This window comes from Quercus lobata, chromosome 10 (assembly GCF_001633185.2).
Source record: "Quercus lobata isolate SW786 chromosome 10, ValleyOak3.0 Primary Assembly, whole genome shotgun sequence".
NCBI lineage: Eukaryota > Viridiplantae > Streptophyta > Magnoliopsida > Fagales > Fagaceae > Quercus > Quercus lobata.
Window position 1 is genome coordinate 50,826,003 of NC_044913.1, and position 21,173 is coordinate 50,847,175.

Genomic DNA, 21,173 nt, shown 5'->3' on the forward strand with positions numbered 1-21,173 from the left:
AGGATGGGTGAGGGAGCGCTTGGATAGAGCATTGGTTTCCTTAGATTAGGTAGCTAGATTCCCAAAGAGGTGTCTATATCACAAAGCCAACTCCACTTTAGATCATTGTATGCTCTTGCTAAAAGACAGCCTATCAACGTCTCAGAGAAAACGTGGTCCTAAGCCCTTCTGCTTCGAGACGATGTGGCTTAAAGAGGAGTCATGTGCTGATGTTGTAACCTCTACTTGGCTCAAAGGTATGTGTAGAGATTTGGGTTCACCCCTTTATCATTGCCTTGAAGAATGTCGTCTCTCATTAAGTTCTTGGAACAAAAGTTGCTTTGGCCACGTGGGGAAAAAAATAGCTTCATTGCAAACAAAATTGGAGATGTTAGAATGTCAGAAGGGTAGCCCATTAATATTGGAGGAAATCCATTGCACTCGAAGAGAGCTAAACAAAATGCTAGACTCAGAGGAACTCATGTGGCACCAACGGTCTCGGATTAATTGGCTAAAGTCAGGTGATAAAAACACCTCCTTTTTTCATACTAAAGCATCCGGCAGGTTTCAACGAAACACTATTGATAGAATCCAGGACTCAAATGGAGAATGGCAGGAGGATGGGGAAGTAATAGATAAGATATTTGTGGAGTACTTTGATTCTCTTTTCACTACCTCAAACTCGGTGGTGAGTGAGGAGCTTCTCAATGCTATCCACTACAAAGTCACGGGCCCAATGAATAGCTCACTGCTGAGGGAATTCCAAGTCAGTGAGGTAGAGAGAGCATTGAAGCAGATGTTCCCAACCATAGCACCCGACCTAGATGGAATGCTTGCAATTTTCTACCAACACTACTGGCCCACGATAAGCCCTGTTATCTCTAAATCTGTATTGGATTTTTTAAATTGTGGCTTAATTCCTCAAAACTTCAATGGGACACATATAGTGCTGATCCCAAAAGTGAAAGATCCAAAACTTGTGACAGATTTTCACTCCATTAGTCTTTGTAACGTGGCCTACAAGACTGCATCTAAGACCATTGCAAATAGACTCAAGCAGTTTTTGCCAAAACTAGCTTGTGAAAATCAGAGTGCGTTTGTGGCAGAGTGGCTAATCACTGATAATGTCCCAGTTGCATCAAAAACCATGCACCACATCAGTTAGAAAAGGAAGGGGAAGATAGGGGAGATGGCACTCAAGTTAGACATGAGCAAAACATGCTTAAATTGGACTTCTCAGAAAGGTGGGTAGCACTCATCATGCAGTGTGTTAGTTCTGTCACTTATTTTGTCTGCATCAATGGCATTCCATAAGGTCACATCACCCCTTCAAGAGGAGGTCTTCGTCAAGGAGACTCACTATTGCCATATCTCTTCCTATTTTGTGCAGAAGAACTTTCTGCCATGTTCCACCAAGCTGTCCAGAATCGAAGGTTAAGAGGGATTTTGACAAGTAGAAGTGGACCAAAGCTCTCCCATTTATTTTTCGCCGATGATAGCCTTATCTTTGGTTGAGCCACCCATGAAGAAAGTGCTAGAATTATGAGAATCCTAAAAGCATATGAGGATTCATCGGGGTAGCAGCTAAATAAGCAAAAAACCTCTTTGTACTTCAGCCGGAACACGGACAAAGGGGTGTAGGAAGCTATCAAGACTTTGTTTGGGGCACAGGTGATCAAACAGCATGAGACTTACCTTGGACTTCCTTCCTTAATAGGTAAATCAAAAACCAACTCCTTTGCCCAATTAAAGGAGAAGGTGGCGAAAAAATTGGCCGGTTGGAAGGAGAAGCTTCTCTCACTCACTGGAAAGGAGATTCTTATAAAAGCAGTTGCTCAAGCAGTGCCAACCTTTACAATAAGCTGTTTTAAAATACCCAACTCCATATGTGATGAGCTTACAAGCATGGTGAGTCAATTCTGGTGGGGGCAGAAAAAAGAGGAGAGAAAGATGGTTTGGTTGAGTTGGGACAAGATGTGCCTTCCTAAGGAAAAAGGGGGGATGGGTTTTCGCGACCTCAAAATTTTTAATAAAGCCCTCCTAGCCTAACAAGGTTGGCGGTTACAAACCCATCCCAACTCTCTATTCTATAGGGTTTTTAAGGCAAAGTATTTTTCGGAATGCAATTTTGTCCAAGCCTCACTAGGCCAAAACCCATCCTATGCTTGGAGGAGTATCATGACAGCCCAGGAAGTTGTGAAGAAGGGTATGAAATGGCGTGTAGGGAATGGGGAAAGCATCCTCTTATGGTCGGACAAATGGTTACCTTCACCAGCCTCTCAAAAAGTCTCATCTCCCACGAACCACATCCTGCCTAATGATGCTAAAGCCAGTGCACTCATTGATTTGGAGAAAAAAGAATGGAATGAGCAACTGGTCATACAGGTGTTAGGAGCGGAGGAGGCAGATTTGGTACTTGGAATACCTTTGAGCATTCATCTACCTCCGGATCGATGCATATGGGATGTCAATGCTAAGGGCAAATTTACAGTTAGAAGCGCTCATAAAAGTCTGATGGAGGGACTTGATAACGGCAGTGAAGGGGAGAGCTCTGCTGGAACAGTGATGAAACAAATATGGAGGTCCGTATGGGGTATGAAGACTCCAAACAAAATCAGAAGCTTTGCTTGGAAGGCCTGCCGAGGCATCCTACCAACCAAAGAAGATCTGAAAAGGAGACACGTCATAGTTGATGATCATTGTGAGACCTGTGTAAAGGAGCCAGAAAACTACAGCCACTTATTCTGGTTTTGTGATAAGGTTGCTAAGGTATGGAGCAATTGTAAACTAGTCTTTCCTTTCGAAATCGAGAAAAGGTGGAACTTCATTGATGCGATATGGCAGATTATTAGGCAAAAGCCCACAAACTCCACTTTGTTGGAGAAAACCATGACTGTGTGTTGGGAAATCTGGAAAAAACAGGAATGCCTTGAGGCATGGTGGCACAAGAAAACCGGGTAGAGCAATTGTCCATAGTGCTAAGGCGCTGGTTGAGGAGTACCGATGTGCAAATGAGGTGGTAAGCCCCATTAATCCCTCTGAAGCAATCGAATGGCACCCACCCGAAAGTCATAAGTACAAGTTGAATATAGATGGAGCCGTGTTCATAGGGCTGAAAGCATCAGGTATGGGCATGTTGGTGAGGGACTCAGAAGGCAGAGTCATGGCAGCTATGAGCAGAAGATTCCCAGCGCCCTTGGCAGCATTGGAGGCCGAAGCAAAGACTATGGAGGCAGCAGCTATTTTTGCTTGGGAAATGGGTTTCAGAGAGGTGACTTTTGAGACGGATTCTTTGCTTCTCTACAGGTCTCTCTTAGGCACATCAGAACCTCCATCTTCCATTGAAACCATTATTTCTAGTATTTTATCTTTAGTTCAGTTTTTTCAGTTTCTCTCATGTAAAAAGGCAAGGCAATAGGCCTGCCCATATTTTAGCGCAATTTGCGAAACAGATTGGTGACTTTCAAGTTTGGTTGGAGGAAACTCCCAGTCTCATTGAGGCTGCTTGTTCTCAGGATGTAAACGTCTCAAATTCTGATTAATAAGAGCAGATGTGTCTTCTCATCAAAAAAATAAAAAAAGAGTAAGTCGGTTAGAACGTAAATGCAGAGTCGGGATTCTATTTCAATTGCGAGTCGGTGAACACAGTTAAAGCGGGATTAGGATTAATCTCATTGGCTACTATATATATATATATATATATATATATATATATATATATTATAGTATATATTAAGAGAAGAAAAACCAGAAATTACTTACCAACAATACTATTGATTCTCAAAGTATTTAATAGTAAAGCTTCTCAATATTCAACGTCAATCGTCTAGTTCTAGTTTTTTCTTCTCAATATTCTAGTTCTAGTTTTTCTTCTAGTTCTAGTTAGTGCTGATTCAATGGAGGCTGAACAAGAACAACACGAACCGCAAAACAGTGATTCAATGGAGGCTGAACAAGAACAACATGAACTGCAAAACGATGATCAAAGGGCCAGAGAAACATCATACAAGAAGAGAAACCCGACTGTGATGAAGAAAGCCAATGAACTTTCTCAATTGTGCAATATCCCAGTCTGTGTGATTTCCTATGGGCCTGATGGCAATGTCGACACGTGGCCTGAAAGTCGAGATGACGTGGTGGAATTACTCAACAAGTACAAAGAACACAGTGGAATTCATAAGAAATATCCTTTTGTGAACAAAGAAAAGAACAATAACGAGGAAGAAGAAGAAGAAGAAGAAGAAGATGATGAGGAGGATGTTGATGAATCAGAGGAACATGAGGAAAGAAACAAGGTAGAAGAGTTTGAGAGGGTTTTGTTAGCGTGGGAGTATGGTTGGCTTTATGATACAGATGATGAGAAGTTGTTTGAGATGAGGTTGAATTCGTTGAAGACTAAGCTTTGTGTTATGAAAAATAGGATACAATTACTTGAGAATAAGAAAAGGAAGTGGTGTAATAATAATAATAACAACAGTACTACGGGCATACCCAATAATAACAATTATTATGATCAGGTTGGAAGTAGTAGCGGTAGTAGTAGAGCTAAGGTTGCTCGTGCTTACAAATTAATGAATAATGAGTACTATTAGAAATTTGGCCAAGATGAGCCTATCTCGGTGCAGCCAGTGACAACCACAACCTAATTAGAAGGTTTTGGCCATGGATTGATTTTTCATGAAGCAATTTATTGTAATTTTATCTCTAACTTTTAGTGTTTTTATTTCTTTTGTGATAGTTTGATACATATCTTTTAATTTTTAGCTTATAATTTTTAATTTTCTTTTATGATGGGGATCCAAATTTAACTCTAGAAGTTAAGCCTAGAGATTTGGTTTCAGAAATTGAATTTAATTTCAAGCAATATGTTGTTTCAATGTTTTTATTTTTTCTGATTTTGTGGGCAGTTGTCTTTGTCAATTACTTGTTAGTATTAATTTCCTTTTACTATTGGGAAACCCCAATTTGTGAGCAATAATAGTCTTTTGTGGTAGTGATAGTGTTTGGCCAGACTATGGAAATATCCCTCCAATTATTTCTCAGTATATACACACCACTTGTATTAAAAATATTGATAAAATAAAATGATATTTCAATGAGATAGTAATTAAATTTGGTAATTTGTTATAATTTTTGTTAATATTTATATAAGTAATTTTGAATACGAGGTTTCAAAAATTTCAGAGTAAATTGCAAATCACACTTCTAAAATTAGGGTAATTTTGATTCTAACCCTTAATTAGTCTAGAAACGTCAATTTCCCTGACCTATCAAATTATAAAAACCCAGATTTCCATCGCTACCTCGAACTGCCGTGACCCATTGACTGAGTACGTGGCTGACACGAAAACCTCATGATACATGTGCTACCGTTGCGATAATCGTCCTCTCGCTTACCGTAACTATGTCAAAGTAGGATTTGAGAGAGCATTTGGTCTAAGTCCCAACTTTCTTGCCTTTTGATTTGAAACTATGGCGATGTTGGAAATTCTTGCTTTCATCATAGTCAGTATTGGGAACTCGTGTAGTCATTAAAGTCATATCAAATGGAAGTCACTGGTTTCACAAAGCACAAATAAATTAGCTTCATCACCAAAAAGTAATGTGATTTAGAGAGAGAAAGAGATGTTATTGAACTTGAGCAGAAACTTTGGAGAAGAACAATGAAATATTGAAGAAAAGAAAAAGTTAGTTCAATTATTTTGTTTTAGAGGTTTATTTAATTTGTTTTCGTGATTTTGTTGGTTATTTAATTACATGGTCCACACTACATGATTTAATTGGACGAACTAGCCCACATGGCAGATTGAGGAAGTAAATTGCAAATCAAACCTCTAAAATTTTGAGTCATTTTGATTTTTTCCATTAGTTAGAGGTTTGTTTTGATTGGTACTCTCCCTTTTTTTTAAAAAAAAGGTCCTAGCTGGCCACAAGGACGGAGCCACATTAAGGCCCACGGGGGTTTTGGCGCCCTGAGTTGCATAATTTTTATTTTTTATATATAGATATATAAGGGCTTAATTTGTATCGGGCCAAGGAAAATAAAACTTGGTCCCCTCCTTTAGATCAAAGCAAACATCACAAATCAACCAAAACACCACATTTCATCCAATATTTTAACTCATAAATGAATTTTTTTTTTTTTTATAAAAAATTCGAATACCGCATAGCAGTCCATATTTGCTAATACTTAATAGATGCTTATTTAGAATATTTTGCCCCCCTTACTCGAAATTGTTGTTAAGTCACACCTCAACTAAAAACTTTCTTTTTTTGGAGACCAAACAAAATTTTAGACTCAATTAAACTGTTAATTTTTTAAATATTTTATTTTATTTTGATTCCTGTTTTTGGCTTTCAATAGAGACTTCATGAATTGAAAAAAAAAAGAAAAAAAAGAAAAAGAAGGAATTGAATTGAATTTGTGTGAGAGAGAGAGATGAATTGAATTAAATTGAATCTGGGAATCAATTCTATTGTATTTGTGGGGACCGGCCCAGAATAACAAGTTGGCTGGGCCTTGGGCCTGTCCGAGGACAATCCCTTCCGAGGAGACGTCGCAGTCCGTAATCCTTGCCCAAGCCAATTGGGTAAAGAGAACACATCCGAGGAGTAATTCCTCCTCAGAAATCCCGAAGTCCAGGATCAATGATGCATCCCAGCTACTGTAGCCTTCACTCCAAACGCATAAAAAGAAAGAAGGCTCAAAATATACCAAAAAAGGCTGTCACCACCACATTAAATGCACCACAACTACTCTCCTGGCCGCATTAATGAGGAGAAGACCCCTGAATAGTGTTACCTTGGTCACTGTAACTCACAAAGAACTGGTATGGGCGTCTGATGGGACAGGTGCTCAAGTGGGGGTTTGGATGATCAACAAGTGTAAGGCCCAGATGATAAGAAAGGACCTATATCATATGTAAGAGTCCCCCAGAAAAAGGAGAGGAAAAAAAAGAGAAGGGGGAGCGGAGAGAAAAAAAAAGGAAGAAGTCATTGTATGAGATCATATCCATGAATAGAATTTCGACTTTCAGTTACGTTTTCTTGATTTACGTTTCTATATCTATCTAGAATATGCGACGCACTGTTTAAGCCAACTGAAGCCGAGTTTTTCAACCCATACTCTACAAACTTCATTGTGTGGGACCTCTTGGGCCGGGGCCTGATCGTCCAGGATCGGGTTAACGAAAATCGTGTCCCTACAATATTATTCAAGTAGGATTTATTTGCGTATGGGTGTTGGGAGTTTGGAGTATTCATTTTAGGGGTTCCAAGACCATCGTTCGCATATAGTTGGATTGTTCCGTTAACATTAAATAGATAAATTAAATTCAAAAGAAATTACTATAAATTAACTATATTGTGGAAATTTGTAAGGAGTCCAGAGCTTATATGGAAAACTCTCATAAGATTAAAAAAAAAAAAAAAGGTTAAATGGTTCGATTTTATAAAAAGCAAAAAAAAAAGAAAAGTGTTAAACGCTTTGGTTTTATTTTTTGGATGAGCAAAACGAGTGTCCTTAGGGCACTAGTTAAGAATTCAGTTAAAAAAAGTTTTTATGGGAAAAGAAAAAAAAAATGTTTTGACAGTTTTTTTCATTTCCCATAAAAGTGATGTCAAAACTTTCCTAAATGGATTCTTAACCAGTGCTCTTAGAGCACTCGTTAGCATTACCCTTTATAATATATACGAATGGATTTTTATTTATTTCTTGGAGATTGTGCTATAATTCTTGATGCTACCTTACAATAATTTTCTATTATATATATACGTTATTGAGAAAAGTATTATTAATTAAGCAATCTCGCTTCTCAAAAAAAAAATCTCACTTCTCACCTACAAGAGAGTACTCAAACATGATATTTATGTAACTAATTATTGCAGACACAAGAAATGGAAACAAGGTAACAAATGTTGTTCCATTTTTGCTACCCAAATTATGCATTCTTGGAAAAAATTCCAAGTGTAAATGAAAAGGTGAAAGTCACTGGTTGTTTGCCTCTTTTTGAAACTGCAATGGAATTAACATGGATATATATAGGCAGCTTAGCTCCCAGCTAGACACTCATTTTTGTAATTATCACGACCCCTCCAACACACAAGCCATTTTATACAAGGCAAACTATTTAAGAAATTCCCATCTCTCTTATTGGTCATGTAAATAGCAACAGTGGATAGCCATGAATGACACATGTAAATAGCAAGAACCATTATCAAAACGGATATTAAATTAAATAAAAACTCATAGTTTGTATTGTTTCAATGGAAGTAAGATAAGAGCTTCTCCTTATTTTAGCATGTAGTTGCTAAGCGTGTATTAAGTGATTGATTCTTTTAGTAAAAAATAAAGAGTGATTAATGCCAAAATTTGGCCTGTCATTTTTTACTCCAAAAGGTTTTACAGATGAGAAGGTGATGGTTTACTCTTCAATTGGTGCCACACACAAAATAACCCCCCCAGTCCATTGCACAGATCCTTGAACAACCCGTCTACCCACGGTTTGTTGTGGTTAAAACCACTCCTTGGCCAAAAAGAAAAACTAAACTCACCAAGAACCTAGCCCACATCGATTAATATGAAGAATAAAGTGTTGGGAGTCTTACACAAAATAATAATGGAAGAACAAAATTATAACAAAAGACAAATAGAAAAATAGATAACTTGGAGGCACAATATTATTTTCCTTAGACAATATTTGCCCCCACACTATTGTTACTAAAGGGTTATGCAAATTTTTCCCCAGGATACAACCAAGATGTTAAGTTTTACAGATTGCAATTCTGAAGAATGACCACAGAATTTTTTGTGTTTCTCACAAACTTACTATTTTGTGGACATAAGACTCTATTTATACCCATAGGGCTATATTTCATTAAAAGGCACGTATGGAGAGTTAAAATGTTTCATAAAACCATTCACAAGGCTTGAAACCTTCTCAAACTCTCTGAATAGTCACTAGAAAATTTTGCAAAAAATTCAATTTTTTCGAGTTTCGATCGATCGAGAGCTCTTTTTGATTGATCAAATAGGAATTGAATAGCGATCGAATCATCCAGAGACTCTAGGATTATTTTCTTACCATTTCGATCGATTGAGCCAAAATTTCGACCAATTAAAGATTCATATAAAGTAGACAAGGCACTATAAATGTCCTTTTTTTTTTTTTGAGAAGAACACTATAAAAGTCATGTTGTTGAGTTCATCGAAAATGATTTACTGAGATCATCAAGCTCAACCTGATTTTCTCTTTGACATAAACTTTGTAATAAGTTCGTAACTGTTTCTTGAATTCTAGAGTCATGTATAGTGGTAAAAATCAGTTGACTATATGGGGTGCCACTAATGTGTAAAAATTAGCACATAATCCTATGTTCTTAACAGGGCCGGCTCTAGTATGAAAGCAAGTGAGGCGGTCGCCTAAGGCCCCAAGTAGAAAAAAGGCCCCCAAATTTTGGCCAATACAATAATTTTTTATATTATAAACTTATTTATTTAGCCCAAAAATATTAGTCAATAAATAAAATAACATTTTTTATCAAATAAAAAATAAGAAAAAAGAGAGAAAAATGCTACGTCCACAATATTTTTCACAACCAATTCTAAGTAGAAGGTTGTTACTGACTGTTATTGGTGGGGAAAAAAGTAATTTTAGTGGTGGGTTTAAATTAGAACCAGTAACAACTTAATATTTAGGATTTTTTGTGAAAATATTGTGAATATAACACTTTTCACAAAAAAAAAAAAAAAAAGCAATATACAAAGAATTTCACAATAGTTGAGCTAGCAAACTTTTACTAATTTTCATCTAAGTCTACCACTAACATCACATTTTTACTTACCATTACCAATCTGTCACATCAACAACTGTGCAAAGTTTTGTCAATTTTTTTTTGTCTATATATTTTCTATAAAAAAAAGATTTTACATGGTTAATTAATAATTTTGCATCAAAAACAAGATTATAGAATTTAAGTAATATTAAATTTTTTATTAAAAAAAAATCATATCTAAATATATGAAAAGTTTCAAGTCAATTTTCGCCTAAGGCCCTCGAATGCTTCAAGCCGCCCCTGGTTCTTAATAGTTCATTATAACACATGAATGAGCAGTGGCGGCGCCATGTTGAAGGTAAAGAGTTCAAATGAACTCTCTGGCATGAAGAAAAAGAAAAAAAAAATTAATATAATATTTTTTTAAATTTTTTGTTTTGAACCCCTAAAATAAAAATTTGAACACACTAACCCTAAAATTTGATGAAAAATGATAGGAGGATCCAACAAGAAATTAAAAGATGCATAGCTACACAGTAAAGGGAGGAAGAAAAAAAAAAGATGAAGATTTGTAACAAAAGAAGAAGAGAACATAAATTCATAGGTGTTGTAGAGGAAACTCAAGTCTGAAATTTTCTTCTTCAACGTCTACACCTGAAACTTTGAGAGGGGAAATTGGAAATTGAAATTAAGATATCTTATGAGATTTGAAAAAAAAAATAGTAAATGTGATATTCCTTGGGTAGGTGGTCGGAGTCAGTGGCAGCTTTAGGAATTTTTTTGAAAGCAATTAAGAAACTTAAGTTATACAAAATCTAATAAAAAGAGAATTTTATACATTGACAAACACACACACACACATGCAAACACATAAAATCTTACAATCTCCTTCTATAAAATTTTTTATTTTGAAATTGTTACATGATAGTCTCATTATCAATGTTGCAAGTTACATTTCTTCAAAAGTTTAGTTAAATAAAATTTTTCTTAGACTTTTTTCTTTTTATTTGTAAGGACCTAATATATTGTCAAGGAGACCAAAGTTTAAAACACAAAATTTGGCTACAAACTTAGTTGTAGCCACTCTCACTAAACAACTTAACATTATTATTGTAAAGTTGTAATTTACAACTATTTGTTTTGTTGGCTCTAATTCCATACCAAATTTGATTGTAATTATGTTCAATCTTTTGTACCATGTATTTATTGTGGGATTTAATTGTAAGGGTTGTGTGATAGAGAGAGAGTGTGTGAAGATTCAAGCAATTAAAGACAAAAGAGTTTTCGCGGGTAGCTCATGGCTAAGCATCCTGCGAAATGATGCATGTGCCTTGCACATGATTGGAATGCGAAGAGTCAGGACAGATGGAGACAGCTGTGTTTTGCAACTAGCTTATGGGTAACGCTTTCCTGCGAGACACTTGCGAAAAATTCTGTTTTGCCAAATTGTCCTATTTGATACACACTTTCTGTACCTACACTATATATATTCACATTACCCACAGATGTTAAGGAGTGCTTTAGAGAGAAAACTCTAGCCACAAACCTTGAGAGTTAGAAATTGTTATACCGACATTTCTTTACAAAATTGCTTGTGGATTTTCCTTAACCCCTACCTCTTCACTTCCATACCATTGAGAGGTTGATAGCCCAAACACTTACCACACCCTTTCAGAGTGTCAAGTGAGGTTTTGGTGCTGCTGGGAAGTATTGGAAGAAGCCAGGCTTTGGCGGATAAAATCGGACGTATTGCGGGATCCGAAGAGGTAAACAAGACATGGTTACGAGAAGCCTTGTTGGAGTAGGAGCTTGGAGGGCTTAGGTACATCGGGTAGATTAGGCTTGGAGGGTCTCTTGCTAACCCATGTATCCCAACTGATTGTCTAATGGATAGATTATCGCTTGGAGGGCAGCGGAGAGGTTTTTCGCCGAGTTCTTTGATTTCCTCTTCGATAATACATCGGCATGTTATCTTGTATTTGCATTCTTTTTCCCTACTCTTTTACTTTTCATTTTACTACTATGTTATAATGATTATGGGTTAGAGTAGCTTGTTTGTTTATTCGCTTACATTTACTCTATTTCGCACTTAGTATTAAGTTAGAGTAAAATCAATCGAGCCATAACTTTAATTTGGGGGTCTAAATAGCTCTTGTGTTTTCACACATTTTCGAGCATTCAATTGGTATCAAAGTAGGTACACTTGCTATGGTTTTATTACCTGAGTGTGATCTTAGACCCCTTGGCTTACTATGGATAGTGCTATGGCAAAGGCCAATATGAAGTGTAGTAAAGGTGTTTGTGAGAATGACTCTATGAGCATATTTGGAGATTGTCCTAGTAATGAGTTTTTAGAGTTATTCAAATTAAAGAAACATGCTAGAATTTTTATACACATGTTGAAATCATTAGTTCATAGAAATCATGATATTCATAGTAGCTTGTGTGAGTTGAATTCCTTGATTGATAAATATAAGAGAAGGAATAAACATTTGTGCGATAAACTTGATGGTTTAAAAAGAAAGCTTCACTCATCAATGAAAGAAGTAAAGAAAGATGAGTCTTGCTTTGATGGTCAAGAATGCCTATCTCATACTTGTCTTTTTGTTCATACTGCATTGAAAGTGTTTAATTCATGTTTTTGGTATCTTGACAGTGGTTGTTCAAGGTATATGACAGGAGATAAATCTTTGTTCAAAACCCCTAAAGAGAAGGAAGATGGCTTTGTAACATTTGGAGATGGTAGCCACTCACAAGTTCTTGGAAAGGGAACTGTTGATATTCCGGGACTGCCCTTATTGACTGATGTGTTGTACATTAAAGGACTGAAAGTGAACTTGCTAAGCATCACTCAAATATGTGATGAAGACTTTTTAGTCCAATTCTTAAAGAAAGGATGTCTAATCCTAAATGAAGAAGGTGTTCAAGTTTTGAAGGGACTTAGGACCATCGACAATTGTTATAGGGTTATTCCCAAACCAAGCATAGCATGTCGAAGTGCTCGAGTGAACCTTTTGGAGCTATGGCATCAACGACTTGGGCATGCAAATTACAAGCAAGTGGCAAAAGTCTCAAAGCTTGAAGCAGTGGTTGGTTCACCAAAGTTTGGAAAAGTTGAGAAGAATGTTTGTGGTCCATGTCAAATGGGAAAACAAACAAAGTCAGCCCTTCCCAAAGTAAATGTAGTTGCTACTTCACGTCCTTTAGAGTTACTTCATGTGGATCTAATGGGTCCAACCAAAACTAAAAGCATGGGCGGAAAGCAATACATTATGGTGGTAGTTGATGATTTCTCAAGGTACTCTTGGGTAGAATTCCTTAGAGAAAAGTCAGAAGCATGTGACAAGACGGAAAGGTTATGCAAGAAGCTACAAAATGAAAAGGGAGTTCCCATAGTCAAAATCAGAAATGATCATGGGAAGGAATTTGAAAATGCAAAATTTGAAACTTTTTGCAATGAGCACGGCATCAAGAAGGAATTTTCAGCTCCAAAGACTCCACAACATAATGGGATGGTTGAAAGGAAGAACTAGGTGATTCAAGAGATGGTGAGAGTCATGTTACTCAACAAAAACATTCCACAAAAGTTTTGGGCTGAAGCAGTGAATACGACTTATCACATTGTGAATATAATTTACTTCCGAGCAGGAAGAAAGAAGACATCATATGAAATTTGGAGAGAAAAGAAGCCAAAGGTGAAATACTTTAGAATATTTGGAAGTAAGTGTTATATTCTCAATGATAGGGAGAATCTTGGAAAATTTGATGCTAAGAGTGATGAAGGGATATTCCTAGGATACTACATAAACAGCCAAGCATATAGAGTGTACAATAAGCGCACTAAGACGGTGATGGAATCAATAAATGTGGTCATAGATGACACCATCTCAGAAAAGGACATTGATGATGATGGTGAGGGATTAAGTCCTAAGAAGAATGAGGGTGAAGATGATATGTCTCAAGGTGATGATGCTGAGAAAGAATCACCGGAAAAGGAGTCTACACCTCCTATATCAAAAAGGGAGACTAGATCAACACAAGGATCTTCAAGCCCACTCACACCTCCGGAAGTCCAACCTCCAATCTCTCGTGATGAGGAACCTTTCACTTCCAAGAGACCATCGTCAAGAGTAATTCTCAATCATCCCCCAAGCAATATCATTGGTGATGTAAATGAGGGACTTCATTTAAGAAAAGGACTAAGCTATAGTGTGAATCATGTGACGTACAACTGCTATCTTGCCCAATTTGAACCCAAGAAAGTAGAGGAAGCCTTAAAAGATGAGAATTGGATAGAGTCCATGCACCAAGAGTTACATCAATTCGTTAGAAATGATGTATGGGAGTTGGTCCCAAGGCCCAAGGATACACATGTAATAGGTACCAAGTGGATCTTCAAGAACAAGACCGACGAAGATGGTGAAGTTGTCCGAAACAAGTCTAGATTGGTGGCTCAAAGATATACTAAAGTTGAAGGCATAAATTTTGATGAGTCCTTTGCCCCGGTAGCTAGACTAGAGTCAATCCGAATTCTTCTCTCCATAGCGTGTATTATGAACTTCAAGCTATACCAAATGGATGTGAAAAGTGCCTTCTTGAACGGTTTTCTAAATGAAGAAGTATTTGTTGAGCAACCAAAGGGATTTGAAGAAGTATCATGTGCTAAGGTTGAAGAAAGCATTATATGGGCAGAAGCAAGCACCAAAAGCTTGGTATGATCGCCTCACCACATACCTATTGGATTATGGTTTCAAGAAAGGACAAGCCGACTGAACATTGTTTGTTAAAAGAGATTAGGAATCTCTCCTTGTTGCTCAAGTATATGTGGATGATATTGTTTTTGGATCCACAATCGATCACCTAGCTCATGAATTTTTGGACGAAATGAAAAGGGAATTTGAGATAAGTATGGTAGGAGAGTTAAATTATTTCTTAAGGCTGCAAGTGAAACAACGGAAAGATGGGATATTCATTTCTCAAGAGAAATATGCCAAAAATCTTGTCAAAAGATTTTATCTAGATTCTAAAAAACATACTTCCACTTCCATGAGTTCCTTGGCAAAATTGAGTCTTGATGCAGCCGGTATGGACGTAGACCCAACACTCTATCAAAGCATGATTGACAGTCTTCTCTATCTCACTACAAGTAGACTGGACATTGGTTTTAGTGTAAGGGTATGTGCACAATTTCAAGCAGCTCCAAAAGAGTCCCACTTGACGGTAGTCAAGTGAATCATTTGCTACATCAATGGCATATCTGATTATGGAATTTGGTATTCAAGGGACTCAAATGAGTGCTTGGCTGGATATTCAGATGCTGACTGGGCTGGGTGCATTGATGATATGAAAAACACTTTAGGTGGTTGCTTCTATCTTGGAAATAACCTGGTCTCATGGATGAGCAAAAAGCAAAATTTAGTCTCCCTTTCAACGGCCAAAGCTAAATGTATTGCAGCAAGGAGTTGTTGTGAACAACTATTATGAATGAGGAAGCTCTTACATGACTATGGAATTACTCAAGACACTATGCGTGTGTTCTGTGATAACACGAGTGCCATAAATTTGTCAAAAAATTCAGTTCAACACTTGAAATCAAAGCATATTGAGATCCGGTATCACTTTATTCGAGACTTAGTGGAAGAAAAGATTGTGTGTCTAGAGTTTATCAACACTGACAACCAAAAGGCAGACATATTCACTAAATCTCTTGATGGGCCAAGGTTTGAATCTTTGCGTAAGACAATTGGTGTCGGTATCATTCCTTGAACTCTATCTCCCATGTGATCTTAGTGTATTCATTGTTGCATATTTACTTGGATGATGTCATGTTTCTTTTACAAGTTTTTTTTTTTTTTTTTTTGTTCTTGTATGTGTTGATCTTACTTTACTTGTTCTGTTTTTTAGTGTGTTCAAAAATTCAAAAACTCATAAAAATTGAAAAATCTTCAAAAAGTTTGATCGCTTGTGTTGTGTATATCACATGTGAGTTTGGCCTAGTACCTTTGTACTAATTGCATAGTGCATTTATAAGATTAGCTTGTTATGTATGCACATATATCTTTGTGGGAGAAATCTTGAAAACTATGTGTGACTGTTGTATATAGATCTTCAAGCTTGTCATGAATGATTGGTCAATAGTCTTGATGGTCTTGATACTTGCATAGACTTGTACCTATATATCTTCTCACCTTTATTTTTTATGTTTTTGCAATAGAGCTCACCAAATGTAAATCTCAAAATGAAAAAGAGATTATGAGCTGCAAAAGCCTGTTGCACATATTAGTATTTGATTAGGAAAAAGGGAAAGTGACTCTTGTATTGAAATGTATGGTGTTCAAAAAGCCAAAGGCTAACTCTTAATGTTGAAATATCAAAAATTTCAAGCACTTATCTCAAAAAGGAGATGTATTATCAAAAAAGAATTAAATGTTATATTTATGCAGAAGCCAAATGAAAAGCTTCTAAGTTTTGTAATCATTCTCTTGTGGGAGGTCATATATGCTTATTTCTATAATTGAGATAATCCACTGGACTGAGTACCAGTTGTGTATGACTTGATTGAATTGATCATTGAAGCTTCACTCTGGTCTAAGGACTTTTCCACATTTGATACTCACCCACAACACACAAGACTTTGATTCAATTAATGCTTATCTCATTTGTGTGATTGTACATGTTTAAATGTGATGTGTATGCTCAATTACTTGTTGATCAAACCCAAAAAGATTTTTGAGTGTTTTATATGTTTTTGAAAGTGATTTTATACTTTCATGTTTTTAGTTTTTGTTCAAAATGCATTTTTGTGTTTTTCTTCAAAAGACTGGTTCAGAGGTAGTTTCGCGAGAAGCTCGTGACTTAGAGCTTCCCACGAAAAGTGCTTAAGGGAAATAAAATTATTTCAACTTCACACAGAAAGTCTCACTACTGTCTTGTGAGTATTTCGCGACTAAACCCTTTTGGCCAAATGGTTTTAGGAAAAAACTAGAAAATTTTTAATTTCATACAAAGGCTATTACGACTGTCTCGCGACTGTTTCGCGACTAAAAGCTTCTTGCGAAAGCGTCAGTGTGTCTCGCGACTAATCTTGCAATTGCCTAACCTGCAAAAAACGCGTGTTTTCAATTTTTATGTAGTAGATGTGACATTTTTTCAAAATCATTTCATTTCCCTCGTACTGCCTCTCTCGAACCCCTTTCAACCCAAAATAATTTTTCTTTCTAACCCTATCATTTTCATGCAAAAATCTCTACAAAATCACTTCAAGGTATGTTTTCCTAAACATTGTTTTCATTTTTGTCTTAAATTTTGCAGATTTTAGCTTAGGGTTTTAAAAATTGGGGATTTTCAAAAACTGGGTTGGGGTTCTTATTTTGTGAATTTTTTTTCAAAATTTTGATTGGGCTGAGTCCCATTTGCTGTGTTTGTATTTGTGTTGGCCCCTTGAGGCATTCTGATCATGTATTGAGGCAAATTTCATCTTGTTCATGCATTATTCATAGGTGTTGCTCACTGTTGCAAGTTAGGTGTTTGACAAAATGTCCTAGTGACATCCTTGTGTTGAATTGGACTCAAATGAGTTCCAATGCTTGGATTTACTCTTAATTGAACATGTTTGACATGTTTTGATCAATGAGTGTGTGTTTTACACACTTTCTCACTTTGTGCCGTGCCATGCCATGCATCTCCTAGGCACACACCATGCATCACCTGCTGCACTCACATGCATTAGCACACACACACATGCACGGTTGCTATTTTCTTTCATTTTGCCATTGTTTACATGTCTTAGCACTCATTGCATGTTACCTTTAAGCTTGTTGTGTTCTGTTTTTAATTTTTTTTACTTCTATTTTGGACTAACTTGAATCTAATCAAGTTTTGTGTTCTGTTTTTGTGTTATTGCACTTGTTGTTCTCTTGCTTGGTAATTATGTGTGCAAGTGTCTCCATTTAAGACTTCAGCAGTGAAAGGGGGTAGCAACAAAGGAAAGGAGCCTGTGATTGATGTTGATATCCTCACTCCAAGGCCAAAGAGGACTCGATCACCGATAGGAATTTTTTATCCGGACTATTTCAAATCCTATGCTGCATCTCAGAACTTTGAGAACTACTTTATGGAAGCTCCATTGTTGGTTGAAAGGGCTGTTGATTAGCCATCTCTTCTTGACACTAATATTCAAAAATGGTTTGCCACCAAGGATTGGAACTTTCTCCTCTCCAATCTTGATGACACATATGAGAACTTGGTGAAAGAGTTCTATGCCAATGCCATTGTTAATGGAGAGGAGCTAAAATGTTGGGTTAGAGGAAAGAGTTTCTCAGTAACACCGGTTTATTTGACAAAGATCCTACACATTAACTGGCCAATACTCCCTACACCATCGGTATATAATGAGTTGAATATGGATGAGGACGTTCTTAAGGAAGCTTTAGGAGACAATTTGGGGTTCGTATCAAATGGAAAGTCAGTAAGTGTGGCATCTCTATCTCCCGAATTGAGGCTACTCATGATGATCATGTTTAGCAACCTTTATCATTTGTCAAGCATCGAGTACATGAATCTCGGTCGAGCACTATTCTTGCATGATCTGATCACTGACGAGGAGATTGATGTGTGTTCTTATATTTTTCACATCTTGGCAAAAACGGTTGAATGGACTGCTTCAAGGAACTGTCTTCCTTCATGCCGCCTTATCTCAAAGATTTTGAAGCTCAAAGGCGTGCATCCCTCCAAAGATGAGCATCCTTATCCTCAACCAAGTCCAATTAACATTCACACACTCCATGCTAGTATGAGTCACACCAAAAAGAGTACCAAGCAAGAAAGTCATGCTACTCCAAGAAGTTCAAGCTCTTCCTCCCATGCCTATGATAAACAGTTAGACAACATCATGGCTGCACTTTAAGAGACTAATACCAAAATATCTAGACTAGCTACCGTCATGCACTCCCAGCACATTTGCTTCGACACAAATTTCACATTTCTCCAAACTCAAATGGACCAAATTCAAAGGAAGTTAGAAGAACATGGAGACTAGCTATTCCATGACAAAAAAGGGGAGATGGTGTCGTTGATAGGGGGAGTGTAGTGATAGGGGGAGGAGAAGCTAGAAGTTGATGTTTGTTTACAACTTTTTACTACTTTTATTTAAAGCTTTAGTACTTTGTTCTTAATTTCAGTCTTATATTTTGTATTTGTGTTTATCTCAATGCTTTGTAGCATTTTTTTGTACTTTTAAGATATTGCTACCATGTCTTAAGTACCTTACACTTGTACCCTAGTAGGATCTTGTATCCTAAATGCTTATACTTCTTGTATTTTGCATTGGTTGTGTGTTGGACATGCAATTGATCATTGTGGTTGGACATGCAATTGATCATTGTGGTTGGTCTTCATTGCATTGCATGTCCGGACGGGCATTTACTAGTTAAATGTTCATTGTAGTCATTCTTTAATGACTGTTCTTGTATGATCAAGATATGCTTACACGTTTTATAGTGTTTACAAACTTGATCACACTTTACTTGCTCATGTACATACCATGTATTCAACTTGTCATAAGCTTAATGAAAGTTTTGTTTGTGTGCAAGTGTTTCAGGTTACAAGTATATACGTACAAGTGCTTCACAGTTTCTAGATTAGGTGTGAGTAAGTTTTGCCACTATTCCCAAACTCACGTTTAAGTCTAGAGTCTGTTTTAGGGGTTTTGTTATGGAATAGCCAAAGGGGGAGATTGTAAAGTTGCAATTTACAACTATTTGTTTTGTTGGCTTTAATTCCATGCCAAATTTGATTATAATTATGTTCAATCTTTTGTACCCTGTATTTATTGTGGGATTTAATTGTAAGGGTTGTGTGATAGAGAGAGAGAGTGTGAAGACTCAAGCAATTGAAGATAGAAGAGTTTTCACGGGTAGCTCACGACTATGCATTATGCGAAATGATGCATGTGCCCTACACATGACTGGAATGCGAAGAGTCAGGACAGATCGAGACAGCTGTGTTTCGTGAGTAGCTCGCGGGTAAGACCTTCCTGCGAGACACTCACGAAACATTCTGTTTTACCAGATTGTCCTATCTGATACACACTTTCTGTACTCACACTATATATACTCACATTACCTAAAGATGTTGACAAGTGCTTCAAAGAGAAAACCCTAGCCACAAACCTTGAGAGTTAGAGATTGTTATACCTACATTTCTCTACACAATTGCTTGTGGATTTTCCTCAACTCCTACCTCTCAATTTCCATACCATTGAGAGGTTGATAGCTCAAACACTTACCACATCCTTTCAGAGTGTCAAGTGAGGTTTTTGTGCTGCTGGGAAGCATTGGAAGAAGCCAGGCCTTGGCGGATGCAATCGAGCGTATTGCGGGATCCGAAGAGCTAAACAAGACATGGTTCCAAGAAGCCTTGTTGGAGTAGGAGCTTGGAGGGTCTCTTGCTAACCCATGTATCCTAACTGATTGTCTAATGGATCGATTATCGCTTGGAGGGCGGCGGAGAGGTTTTTCGCCGAGTTCTTTGATTTTCTCTTGGATAACACATCGGCGTGTTATCTTGTGTTTGCATTCTTCTTCCCTACTCTTTTACCTTTCATTTTATTGCTTTGTTATAATGATTATGGGATAGAGTAGACTGTTTGTTTATCCGCTCACATTTACTCTATTCCGCACTTTGTATTAAGTTAGAGTAAAATCAATCGAGCCGTAACTTTAATTTGGGGGTCTAAATAGCTCTTGTGTTTTCACACATTTTCGAGCATTCAATTATATATTTTGATAATCTAATCGATGAATTGCATGTTCTCTATATTCTTAAAACATGTCAAAATTTCATATCAAGCAGATGTTATTTACCATTCGATACTTAAACTTATTTTTATGTATAATTTTAGATTATAAAAACTTGAATTTTAAATATTCTTGAAATTTTGCAAGTATGGAGGATTTAAGAAGAAAATGTAATTAAATGGTGGATTTGTTAAAATTTACATTCAATAAAAAAAATATTGAATAGAGCTATAGTCTTAGTCTACAACCAAGTTTGTTGCCAAATTTTGTTCAAAGTTTAATTATGTTAAGCCTAAAAGAAATTTGGGTGATCACAAAGTTTTTTTAAGAATAAAAAAAAAAATCATATGTAAGGACACGATTCCTCTGCGGCCCAATAATGTCGTTGGGCTCGCACGCGAAAGATCCTTCACAATATGATTTGTAGAGAGTGGGCTTGAAAAGCTGGGCTTTGGTCACGGGGCGATGTTTCGGGCTCGAGTTTAGAGGGATTCCAGTAAAAGAAAAGAATTGGGTTTGACCCTTTAAGCCGTGAAGCGTGGCGTCCACTGTGATTGGGCTCCTCGGACTTGGTCCGAGGACCATTAAGACCTTCCCAGGTTACCCGACGGCGGGTCCTTTTAT

The 21,173-nt window shown here is 36.9% G+C and overlaps 1 protein-coding gene across 1 annotated transcript; it reads left to right on the top strand.

The window, feature by feature from the left end:
* The first annotated feature begins 3,875 nt into the window (after nucleotides 1-3,875).
* Nucleotides 3,876-4,571, top strand: LOC115964916 (agamous-like MADS-box protein AGL75). Its single transcript, XM_031084143.1, has 2 exons — nucleotides 3,876-4,146; nucleotides 4,333-4,571. Exons 1-2 carry the CDS (start codon nucleotides 3,876-3,878, stop codon nucleotides 4,569-4,571), a joined length of 510 nt encoding a protein of 169 aa, XP_030940003.1.
* Nucleotides 4,572-21,173: the final 16,602 nt, after the last annotated feature.

Excerpts from the sequence above, each read along its gene's own strand:
- LOC115964916 (XM_031084143.1), top strand. The coding sequence starts at position 3,876 with ATGGAGGCTGAACAAGAACAACACGAACCGCAAAACAGTGATTCAATG. Across the intron at positions 4,147-4,332 it reads CAACAAGTACAAAGAACACA|ATGATGAGAAGTTGTTTGAG; the intron begins GTGGAATTCATA and ends TTTATGATACAG.